The sequence below is a fragment of the Penaeus japonicus genome, unplaced genomic scaffold (assembly GCF_977035675.1).
Source record: "Penaeus japonicus unplaced genomic scaffold, GWHDUDI00000001_assembly GWHDUDI00000030, whole genome shotgun sequence".
Classification (NCBI taxonomy): Eukaryota; Metazoa; Arthropoda; class Malacostraca; order Decapoda; family Penaeidae; genus Penaeus; species Penaeus japonicus.
This window is the reverse complement of record NW_028234432.1, coordinates 3,033,882-3,046,381: the sequence shown is the minus strand read 5'-3', so window position 1 is coordinate 3,046,381 and position 12,500 is coordinate 3,033,882. Positions and strand designations below refer to the sequence as shown.

General features: G+C 50.7%; 1 protein-coding gene across 12 annotated transcripts in view; it reads right to left on the bottom strand.

Moving 5' to 3' along the window:
* Positions 1-12,500, bottom strand: part of cnc (NFE2 like bZIP transcription factor cap-n-collar) — a 412,613-nt gene that overhangs the window by 26,669 nt on the left and 373,444 nt on the right. For all 12 annotated transcript variants that reach the window (XM_086554849.1, XM_086554850.1, XM_086554840.1 and 9 more), the window contains one exon: positions 2,348-2,660. In XM_086554849.1, the coding sequence (XP_086410975.1) occupies positions 2,348-2,660 (313 nt within the window). The remainder of the gene's footprint in view (positions 1-2,347; positions 2,661-12,500) is intronic.

Here is a 12,500-nt window from a genome sequence, read left to right as displayed (position 1 = left end):
GAGAGAGAGAACCAAGAAACAATAATCGGAAAGATAAACTAAGAGAAAAACAAAAATAAAAGAACCAATCAAAAATAGAGCAAAAAAGAAGGGCAGATACGCAAGGCATGAAAAGGCGATGCCACACACTGCCACGTTCGCATTTCCACAGTGGCTGCGTGTGACACGTACCCTCTTATTACTAAGGAGGTGCTCGCATTCTCCTTCCGTCGCTCTCTCTGTATTTATCTAACTGTCCGATCCTCGGGTCCGGGAGGAAGGGAAAAGAGAGGGAGGAAGGGAGGGAGAGGAGAGAGGGGGAAAATGTGGGAGGGAGAGGAGAGAGGGGGAAAAGGTGGGAGGGAGAGGAGAGAGAGAGAGGGAAAAGGTGGAAGGGAAAGGAGAGAGAAGGAAAAAGTGGGAGAGAGAGGGAAAAGGTGGGAGGGAGAGGAGAGAGAGGGAAAAGGTGGGAGAGAGAGGAGAGAGAGGGAAAAGGTGGGAGAGAGGGGGAAAAGGTGGGAGGGAAGGAGGAAGGGAGGGAGAGGAGAGAGGGGGAAAAGGTGGGAGGGAGAGGAGAGAGAAGGAAAAAGTGGGAGAGAGAGAGAAAAGGTGGGAGGGAGAGGAGAGAGAGAGAGGGAAAAGGTGGAAGGGAAAGGAGAGAGAGGGAAAAGGTGGGAGGGAGAGGAGAGAGAGAGAGGGAAAAGGTGGAAGGGAAAGGAGAGAGAGGGAAAAGGTGGAAGGGAAAGGAGAGAGAGGGAAAAGGTGGGAGAGAGAGGAGAGAGAGGGAAAAGGTGGGAGAGAGAGAGGAGAGAGAGGGAAAAGGTGGGAGGGAGAGGAGAGAGAGGGAAAAGGTGGGAGGGAGAGGAGAGAGAGGGAAAAGGTGGGAGGGAGAGGAGAGAGGGGGAAAAGGTGGGAGGGAGAGGAAAGAAAGGGAAAAGGTGGGAGGGAGAGGAAAGAAAGGGAAAAGGTGGGAGGGAGAGGAAAGAAAGGGAAAAGGTGGGAGGGAGAGGAGAGAGGGGGAAAAGGTGGGAGGGAGAGGAGAGAGAGGGAAAAGGTGGGAGGGAGAGGAGAGAGGGGGAAAAGGTGGGTGGGAGGGAGAGGAGAGAGGGGGAAAAGGTGGGAGGGAGAGGAGAGAGGGGGGAAAGGTGGGAGGGAGAGGAGAGAGGGGGAAAAGGTGGGAGGGAGAGGAGAGAGGGGGGAAAGGTGGGAGGGAGAGGAGAGAGGGGGAAAAGGTGGGAGGGAGAGAAGAGAGAAGGAAAAAGTGGGAGGGAAAGAAAAGGTGGGAGGGAGAGGAGAGAGAGAGAGAGAGAGGGAAAAGGTGGAAGGGAAAGGAGAGAGAGGGTAAAGGTGAGAGAGAGGAGAGAGGGGGAAAAGGTGGGAGGGAGAGGAGAGAGAAGGAAAAAGTGGGAGAGAGAGGAGAGAGAAGGAAAAAGTGGGAGAGAGAGGAGAGAGAAGGAAAAAGTGGGAGAGAGAGAAAGAGAGAGAGAAAAGGTGGGGGATAGAGAAGAGAGACAGAGAGAGCGAGAGAGAGAGAGAAGGTGAGAAGGAGAGAGAGAGAAAAGGTGAGAAGGAGAGAGAGAGGGGGAAAAGGTGGGAGGGAGAGGAGGGAAATGAGAGAGAAAGAGAAAGAGAAAGAGAAAGAGAAAGAGAGAGAGAGAGAGAGAGAGAGAGAGAAAAAGAGAGAATGTGTGTGTGTTTGTGTGTGTGTGTGTGTGTGTGTGTGTGTGTGTGTGTGTGTGTGTGTGTGTGTGTGTGTGTGTGTGTGTGTGTGTGTGTGTGTGTGTGTGTGTGTGAGAGAGAGAGAGAGAGAGAGAGAGAGAGAGAGAGAGAGAGAGAGAGAGAGAGAGAGAGAGAGAGAGAGAGAATAAAACCGAAAAGGTGTTCGTGGGCACAATAAACCGGGCGGCAATCGTGTCACTGCATCGTCGACAGCAGAGATACACGAAGAGGCAGACAATTCCCAGCCCTAATAACTTCACGTATGTCATAATAATATCCGCGACCGCAATATTATGGCAAATTATCCCAAAATGTAGAGTAGCAACACATTATTGAAATATACGCGCGGCGGGGACATGCAGTTAGAGCGAGGGCGCCACCGCAGTCCCCGCCGGCACCGCGACTCCCGCTGCACGCGCTGCTAGGCGGCGATGAAGCACGAACGCGAATCGCCTACAAGCAAAGCAGGAAGGCACCTAAACTGATGAAGAAGAAAAGAGGAGCTTCGCAAGAGAGTCGAAAAGAGGGAGAAGAGGTCAAGCCGCGACAAGGGCAGCACCGGATCTAGTATTGCGAGGCCCACGTACACCTACTCCTCCGCGTAGGCGTGGAGTCGCGCATCTGGAAAGAACTGTTGAGGACTACTTACCCATACTGTTGGTGTACGTGATGTTGTGACTCATGGGATCTGACATGGGCGGCGGGAGCGTGGCATTGTTGAGGAGGACGCCCCTCGGCACGGGCGCCGCGGGCGTGGCGGTGGCGGCGTCGTGGGGAGGATAGAGGGCGTGCGGGTGGTGGAGGGGGGGACCATGCCCATGAGCGTGGGTAGGCGAGGCACTGTGGGCGGCCATGGGCGTGTGCGGCGCCTGGGTGTGGTGGGGGTTGGGCAGCCCTAGGTACTGCACCACCTCCTGCCACCGCTCCATTTCCCCGCTCCGGACCAGGCTGCCCAGCCGACCCTGCGGAGGAAAGCACTTCTGTTAGCGAAAGGAAACAAGTAGAATGTGACGAAACTTCCAGTTTCGGAGATAATCTGTGCAACTAAAAATCATTAATAATCATATTCGACAAAAATACTAACTGCGAGACACGAACATGAATTCCCAATGTCATGTCATGCAGTGGCTGTGGACGATTCTCCCGCCATTTCCCTGTGTCTGTCTGCTAGCCTGCATGTCTGTCTGATAGCTTTTGTCTCCTTCCCGACAGCATAATGAATTAAGTGCGAATTGGAGTACATTATATAAATGATATTGATGATGAAGTTTGATCATACTGATAATAATAATGATAATCATAATGGTAATAATAATAATAATAATAATAATAATAATAATAATAATAATAATAACAACAACAATATACTTTGATGATAATTTGGTCAAACAAAATTAAAGGCCGAGGTTTCAGCAACACGACTTATCTAAGGCCCGCAGGTGGGAATTAGAAAATTTGCTTCAAAATCGACCGTAAAAAAAAAAAAAAAAAAAAAAAAAAAAAAAAAAAAAAAAAAATCGCTACTCTAATTAGGGTCAGTCGAGATATAGGAACCGGATCTCCTTCATTTGACCTTACAATAATAATTATAAGAGTAATAATAATAATAACAAGAACAATAATAGCAGTATTGATAATATTAATAGTGGTAACAGACGGAGTGATAATGTGATAGCAATATCAATAAAGATAAAAATAACAAGTTATAATAATAATGATTATGATAACGATGATGATAACAGAAATGCTAATAATAACAACAATATTGTTGATAATAGTAATAATAACAACTATTACAATGATGATGATATCAATAATAATAATGATAATGATAATGACAGTGATAATAGTAAAGGTAGTAGTAGTATTCATGATAATATTATTTACAACAATAACAAATAACGATAAAAAAAGGCGAAGTTGCCATTCCTTCCAAAGGATTTTTTTCACAAATACAACGATGGTAAAATGCTACATACATGCTCTAATAGACAAAGCCAAATACATACATACAGAGAATATATATACACAACTATGTATCTGTGACTTTACATACATCCATACATACATACACACGAGATAGGCCTACACAGTTCACACAATCTTCTCCCTTTCCACTTCGTAAAAGCATAATGAGCCCCCGCCCCCGCCCCCGCCCCCGCCCCCTTTCCCCACCCAGGTCTCGCCCGCAGAGAGCAGACGAAGGCGCGAGCTCCCGGACTCCCAAGGGCGCCGCCATACTGTATCACATCCCGGCGCTGGCGATCTCCCGCCGTCGCCTCCTCCTCCTCCTCCTCCTCTCATTTATTTTACGCTCTCTTCACCCTCATCATCTTGGTCTATCTGTCCAACTTTTCATTTATTTCCCATTCTCTTCTTTCCCAAGCGTCATTTAAGCCCGCGAAGGACCCCCGTCCCCACCACCTACCCCCTGCCTCACCCTGTGGGCGAGCGCGGTGGAGCGTGGGCGTGAGTCAATTAATAAGGCGTCTGCGGTGAGCGTCGTGGTCACGTCGCGACACGCTCGACCACGCCCCACAGACCCTGACAAATGTCTAATTTCGGCCGAGGTGACAGAAACTCGCGGTCCAATTTGTGCTGTGGTGGCCCGGCCTCCTCCCCCTCCCCTTCATCCCTCTCCCTTCCCCTAGACAGTGCCAGGTCCGGGTCCCGCTAGGGAAGGCCAAGCGCCCGAGTCGTCCTCCAGCACGCGCCCATCCCGCCTTTGCGAGCGGGAGCGGCGGGAGCGGCGGCGCAGCGGGGCATCGAGGGACAGGAGATAGCTCGGGCGTCATGGCTTCGGCGAGGAGGATCTGCGCGCCGTTAAAACGAAAACCACATCGCACAATTGATGTAAACCGCACCATTAAACCATTAGAGAGAACGACTGGGCCCTTTCGCACGCATACGCACACTTGGGTGCACAGACATGCACACGTGAACGCACACATGTTCATGCGGACACGCACGCTATTCGCAAGCAATCTTTACTCGCGTCCTTGCCACCAAACAAAGATGATACTGCTTAGTGAAACAATACCTGCGTAAATACTGAAAAAAATATTGCATTAAAAATAGGAATCTACCGCAAGAAAACGGGCAACACAAGAAAGAGGGGGGGGGGCGAAAGACAAGAAGCTTAGCTGCAAACAGGCGATTCAGAAAATGATCCTCAGTTCGCACTCCCGTCATTACCAGTAACACGAACCGAAAAAAACTCTCCCACTCCCCTTCCACCTCCTGAGCCATCCCCATCCCCCCTTCTACATTACACTGCTAGCCCCAATAACTCTTAGCACTCACACCAATCCCTTCGTGCCTTCACGAAGACACCCGCGCCCTCCTTACTACTCACGAGGGCCATACCGGAAGCCGCCTTCCTGACGCCCATCCAAGAACTACAACCTGCCTCCCGCTCCTGCTCAGTCGGTCGACCCAACACCGTCCTCAGCGACCTAAGCTCTGAACACCTACGTCATGTCACGAGAGCCTTAAAATTCGTATCTGCCAGCGGCCACGGCGCTTTAAATCTGCCGTTCACATATTTACGGCTTTTCGCACGCCAGCTCGGAGGTTGCGTGTCGGGAGAGGACGCAGCTCCCACGACTGTAACAGATATCACGTATGACATTCTCTCGTCGGAAGTTGCATCACTCTGTGCTGATGTATCCAAAATCGACTATTCGTTTGCCTGTTTGTTTCTCGGTGCTTCTCTCTCTCTCTCTCTCTCTCTCTCTCTCTCTCTCTCTCTCTCTCTCTCTCTCTCTCTCTCTCTCTCTCTCTCTCTCTCTCCTTCCCTCTCCTTCACATACACACGCACACGCACATGTACACGCACACTCACACTCTCCTCCATCCGCAGCGAAATCCCAATCGTCTCATAAAGCCGAACGTTGGGTATGACATAAACATCCCGCAGTTCTCGCTCCTAGTCGTCTGCGCAGGAGGAGGTACCCAGCTCCATCTTCCCTTGCGCAGAAATTCCATCTGTATCACTTTGTTCTCCGTTCGTCTGCGTCAACTACCTCTTATTCCGGTGCTTCGTCTCTCATCATTATCATAATAAGAGGGGAGAAGCGCGGCCGAGGAGCAGGCGCAGGGCAGAGACTGCCGCGGGCTGGAGAATTCAATGCGGCAGTAGCGAGTCATCTGGGATAATTTATGGCAGGTCCGCTCCCCCGCCCATGGTATATATATCTCGACCCTCTAAACCTACAGCCGTCTCCTCCCCCTGACACTACTGGAATTTAACCGATATTTCAGTGTCATCAAATATTCCTCCGGTGTCGGTGCGCTCGGCCATCCCTCTTCTGCTCCGTCCTGTCGCGAAGGATTTTTCCCTTCCCTACTCTCCTCTCTATTGTTTTTATTTTCTTCAACGATCTGATATAAAGAGTAGAATGCAAATGCTTCAAACGGGTTTGGCTCTCCCGGACAACTTTCACGTCTTTCCGAAGAAGTGTGCTGAGGGAAATTTTAGAATGCTTGCACGCGATTCTCATTCAATTCTTTATTGTAATATTACAATCACAATAATAATAAAAATCATGGTCAATATTAAAACAGCAACAATAATCATCACTCACATTCATCTTGATTCAGACTCACTATCAATAGCGACCCGGTCTGACGTCACCGCGCCAGCTCCGCCAGCTCCGCGCACGAGATCCAGCTGGATTTCGCCACCTGCATCGCCACGTCCCCCGGCGACATCGACAGCATCCGAGTTGCCCAAGGCGCGGATTCGGGACGGAACGTGAGCGCCACCCTGTCGCATGGGAACTCGCCGTCGCTCCTTCTTTGCCAACGCTCGCATTCTCTCACTCTCAACAGGCTGCTTGTGATGCCACTCTCCTAACTGCGTGGGTTCGTTTTCTCCTTCGAGTCTGACACTTTACTGGAGTCTAGTTTTTTGTGATTGTCTTTGCATTCGTACCCTAATGTCTCTATTGCTCAGCCGTTTAGCTATCTTAATGAACTATTTTTTCCGATAGCTTTGTGTCGGTTTCTTAATTTCTTATTAAAGCCTTCCGTCTATCTCTGTGCAGGACTTTCGTAACACTATCACCACTATCACCACCACACTCACCACGATGAAGACGGCGAGGACGGCCGGGCGCCTCACACTCTGGGTGGTGTAATGGAGCAGGATGAGCAAAACGGGACATGTACATTTTATACATCATTAATTTGGCTGTGGGAATCTCCCCCGGGTGGGTGGGGAGAGGGCGGGCGCTGCCATTAAGACTAAAGCGTCTATAGGGTCGAAAACTGGGAGGGCCAAGGCGGGAGAGACGTCCTTGCGGTTTCGCTCTCCGCCCGCTGCTTGGAGGAGTCGGGCGGGCGCGGGTGACGGCGGGGATTCGTCTGTGTCGGCCGCGCATTCACAACCTGACGTGGACGGATTCCTTCGCCTGACGGAGACGAATAAGGCCGGCCGAGGCTGCAACAAGCGCCGCGGGGGACGCTCACGGCCGAGCGCTACCCCCCCCCTCCCTTCCCTTCCTCCTTCCCCCTCCATCCCTAGGCCCTCGCTACCCTTTCGTCCCGCGTCCACATCTGTTTATTGAGACACAGCAACGATCGCCATCATTACCATTTTGCCAAAAAGAAGGAACCAGTAAGAATAATAATGAAAAAAAAGTAGGGCGCAACCCCCGGACCAAACTAATTCTAGGCGACCCGATTTCGCGAACCTAAGTTGCATGCCAAACATTTGCACGAAACCACGTGGCAGATCGGACGGCCATGAACCATAAGAGGTGGGAAGCATGGCACTACTGTAAATACAAGCAAAACCTGTGCTATAAGTATTCAGAGCGAGGGGACGATAAAGATGGGCGTAGACCATTAAAAATAAAGAAAGCATAAAGAAAAAAGACTTTATGCTATGCGGATAAGTGGAAAATCAGCCCATGATCTCCTGTTCCTTGCGTAATTAAACCGCACTAAGTCATCTGAATATCTTCGTTCAATTACCCACTCCCTTCACGATTTTTGACAAGGCGTGAAAGATTAGAGACAAACGTCAGGCACACTAGACAACAGGTTATATTCTAGGACATACAAATTGTTTCCCGAGTCATAAGATAACTTTCACACCTGACAGCTACAATAAACAACTTATCACCAAAACCTTGGCCATGCGATTCAGATCATGCAAATCCACTCTCATCAACACAACCAGGTACTCACATTTCTATCATAAAAACAAACCCTTTCGCTAAAGCTCCCAAACACAAACACAAACGCACATCAAGTAAAACCAGTGGCGGCCCGATAGGTCTCTTCGCACTCCCGGCCAGAACAAAACAGAGCGCAATTATGCACCTTTTTGCTTGGCTCTGCACACGCCATGTTCCGCCTCCAGTGACACATTTTACACTTTGTGAAAAATATAAAAACGCGAAAACAATATCTGTTTTGGTCCGACTGGTTTGGAAAACAAAGTGATTCACCTTTCACTTTACGCATGTTATTATTGACTGGGAGGGTTGGTTACAGGTCATGACTGGATGTATTCTGATTGAACAAGTGTGCAACAGAAAGAACACTGATCAATTTTCTTACGAGGATGAATTGATAAAATTCATAAACCACTACAATGAGTCGTCAACAAGGTCCACATCTAGACTTTTTAGAAGAAAATCTTTAAAGAAAAACGAAGACCAAAATCCAAAAATTTACTTTCGCACTCACACTTCGGCCGCACTATGCATAAATAAACCTCTCCCAAAACGGCACCCGAGAGATAATCTCCAAGTGTTACCGGCATTACCCCCCCTCCCACCTCCCCCCCGGGTCTTCGAGCACCTGTCCGCCTGGTTGGAGACTGGCCGGCTCCCATTCGTCTCCCTGTCGCTTACTCGCTACCCCTCCCTTCCCCCCTCCCTTCCCCCCACCCCCTCGACCGGCCTCCGTTCCGGAAACGGGTGATTTGCCCGACTACAAACAAATAAGGCTAACCCGCTAAAAGTAGCTTGCCCGCTCGCGGAAATCAGCCATTTGGAAAGCCGCCGGCGGACATGCTCGCCGCGCCGGGACTCGCTGACGAGATGCTAATTCGGTGCAAAAGACCTTGCCGCAGAAACCAGCTCTCTTAATTACTCTCTAGAGCAAGAAACCCTGTACCCCTCCCTCCCTCCCGCCCCCTACCTCACCTTCCCTCCTCACCCCGCCCCCTTATGCAATGTGCTCGCCCTCACCTCCTCCCCACCCGGGCGCCCTCAGTCAGTATGTAAATTTATTTACATTTTATTGTAGCGCCGCAGTCCCTCGGTCCAGCTGTGCCAGGGAGGCGGTTAACGCGCCTTTGCCGCCGCTAATACGTGCGCCAGCCAATCCCGTGTCCATACATGCACCGCCATGCAAATGACCCGAAAATGGACACTTAAGTCCTCGCCGCTGAATTACGAGTTCTAGAAAAAATAGAAATAAAACCACACACCACGACTTAATGTGTGGACAGACAGAGAGAGAGAGAGGGAGGGAGAGAGAGAGAGAGAGAGAGAGAGAGAGAGAGAGAGAGAGAGAGAGAGAGAGAGAGAGAGAGAGAGAGAGAGAGAGAGAGAGAGAGAGAGAGAGAGAGAGGTGTGTGTGTGTGTGTGTGTGTGTGTGTGTGTGTGTGTGTGTGTGTGTGTGTGTGTGTGTGTGTGTGTGTGTGTGTGTGTGTGTGTGTGTGTGTGTGTGTGCGCGCGCGGGCGAGGGTGCTTCACTCTACAATCCACTAAAATCCTACGTTGCCCAAATCCCCCTGAAAACGCCGCAGTCAAAATTCGGTTCAATCGGATAAAATGGACGTGCATACGTATTCTGTCAGAAGACGTATGGGAGCGGAGGAAAGACGGGAAAAATAAAATATAAACAAAATTGTCACTAATACACGTAGTTCTATCATAGATAGCGATAACGATGAAGACAAGAATAACACGAAGAACAACAATTATGATAACATAATCTAATAGATAATGCCATAACACAAAATAAACAAATCTGGACGGGCGAGGTGCGGGGGTGTGTCTCTCTCTCTCTCTTTCTCTCTCTCGTCCGCCAGCAAAAGAACCCGCGTGTCTGTAATAAAGCATTTACGGTGTCTCGATCCACATTACGGCGCGGCGTGGCCCGGTGATTTATATGCGCGGGTGCGGAAGTACGGCAGTCGATGGCAGGAGGAGAGGCAGGGAGGAGGGTCTCTTTCGGTCTCTCTCGGCGTCAATCTCTTCAATCTCTGATAATTACAACTGTTGCAACGATTTGCAATTGTGCCGCTTGTTATTTGCTCCTTTGCCCGAAAGGAGCAACTATAACTAGTTAAAGATGCAGGAAGGGCTGTGAGGATGAATAATGGTGATGTTGATGATAATGATAGCAACGACAAATACACGGAGAAACAAGGAAAAGACGGTCGCGTGGCGGCCATCTTGGGAGCCAGTCTCGTGGCACTCGACCCTCAAAAGAAAACGTGGCACCCCGCGCGCCGCCAAATTAGCCTCCACCACCTACGAGAGTAACTGAAGTGTCCCACTTGCTTTCGCATGAGTTTTTGTTTACTCTTCGCGTCACAAGGTAAACAGAGCGCTTCACGGACACAAATGCACGAGTCTCGCTTGTTTAAAATGGATTTTAACTCGCGCACGCACAGGGATAAATAAACTATGTATTTCCTTTTCGTCAATAAAAATACAGGGTTTACAGCACACTCACGACGAAAAATTATAAATACGTACACACACATACCTATTTATATTTAAACATCCACATGCTTTCATAATTACCTACATACACAAACAAACAAGAGTCGAGAGTTAAGAGAGAGAGAGAGAGAGAGAGAGAGAGAGAGAGAGAGAGAGAGAGAGAGAGAGAGAGAGAGAGAGAGAGAGAGAGAGAGAGAGAGAGAGAGAGAGAGAGAGAGAGAGAGAGAGAGAGAGAGAGAGAGAGAACATGCATACCACCAAGACATCGGTGCCTAGACAGTCAATGACACAGTGCCACTCTCTTACACTGCCAGAAGCGCACACGGCCACCATCTTGTTGTTGAGTGCGTGCGCGGCGGCGTGCGGAAGGGCGGCGGTGGTGGCCGGGGCGGTCGCGGTGGACGTAATGGTGGCAAGACTGTCGTCGCAGGTGTGGCTGGAGGGCGGCAGATCCAGAAGTCGGTGGTGCGGCTGGTGGAGGTACTCTCCTGTTCCGCTCACTGTAGTCACCATAACACTTTAGCTTTGTCACTCACGGTGGATATAACGCCTACTCTTTGCCTTCTCCTCCTTCCGATGGACAGAGCGGTGTAAATCCTGAAGCACTGGGCAGTTGTGTGCCGGGTCGCGGGATTAGTGTGTCAGTTCAAGATATTGGTCAGTTCAGTGCCAAATCAAATCGTCACTTGCGAAACACAACAAGTGCAGGCTCGGGCGCTGGCACAAGGTGGGTTCCCGGCACACCATGACACCGCGGGAGCCTACAAGTTGCGATCCCCCACGATCTCGTCCAGCTATTTCATTCAATCATATTCCTCTAGTCACTATAGTCCGCGGGTCAACGCATCCGCCGAGTCACACTACAAGGCGCCAGTCACTCCATGATACAGCGGCAGCCCGGGACAACACACGCAACAGAAGCGAGGGACACTAGCAATGCGATTCGTGTGGCCAGTGACACGGCGGGGCCCGCTCAGGACAGTGACAATTATGGAGTCCGCACAGCCGAGGAGAGGGGAACCAAGACTGAACTGACGACCACGAAACTCCGCAACGAAAAAGTCGTCCTCAAGCACAGGGAAACCTCAGTCCGAGAGCTTCGTTGCACACGAGTCCAACGAGAGAGGGAGAGCTCGTGAAATCGCGCCGGAGATCAGAGGAGACTCGGTCCCGCGCGCTTACACTCGGGGTGAGAGTGCGGGAGTGTGGAGAGCTCGAGCGAGGGACCCCAAGGCGAGACGTCGGCGAGGAGGTTCTGGCCGAGTCGTAGAGAAGGAGCCTGGGTGTAGTACTGCACCGGGGGTGGAGGGAGGGGGTGCTTTGGGTGTGGTGGTGGTGGGAGGGACCAAGGGGAGGGGAGGGGGTTAAGCTCCTGGAGGGTGTAGGAGGTGTGAGTGTGCCTCCACGTGGGTGCTTACCACTGATCCCACACCAACTGCGGTTTACCAACCACCGATGGACATCACACTTCATTGTTGTCACGCTTGAACATACCAGTCAACCCCACATTCTCATACCACAACCAACCACAATATTACCCGATCTACCACTCAACTCACGTCACCCTTACGCCACGCTATTCCCCTCGCTCTACCCACACAGACGGTTCCCACCACTCATGCACACGGCGCAACACCTTTGCATGGTGGGTACTCGTCCGCGCCAGTCCATAGTTCGTTCAGGGAAAAAGGTCGAGTTGGAGAAAGAAACAAATGATAAAAAAAGAGAGGAACAGAGGAGGAAAATGAGAGGGAAACAAGAAATAATGATAACCACAAGATCAAACAGACGACATCCGGTAAAGTGAGCAAACACATCAACACAAACAAACAAAATGTTCTTGTCCCTGTGTTTGCAGAGCCGCAAGGGCCAGGCAGCAAGCAACAAGGCAGGGCCGAGGGGCAGCACAGCAGCGTCAGGCGCAGGCGGCGGTCGTGGCTCCCCGGTCGTGCCGCGGCGCTCTGGCTGCAGATTATCTAGACGCGCGCCACCCTCCACCCTTGGCTGCCCGCCCCCACGCCCGCGCCCTCATCTGCCTCATCTGTATGCCCTTATCGAAACCTACTTTGATACACATTATCTCTCTCGCCCTTTAAATCAGAGCCCTCA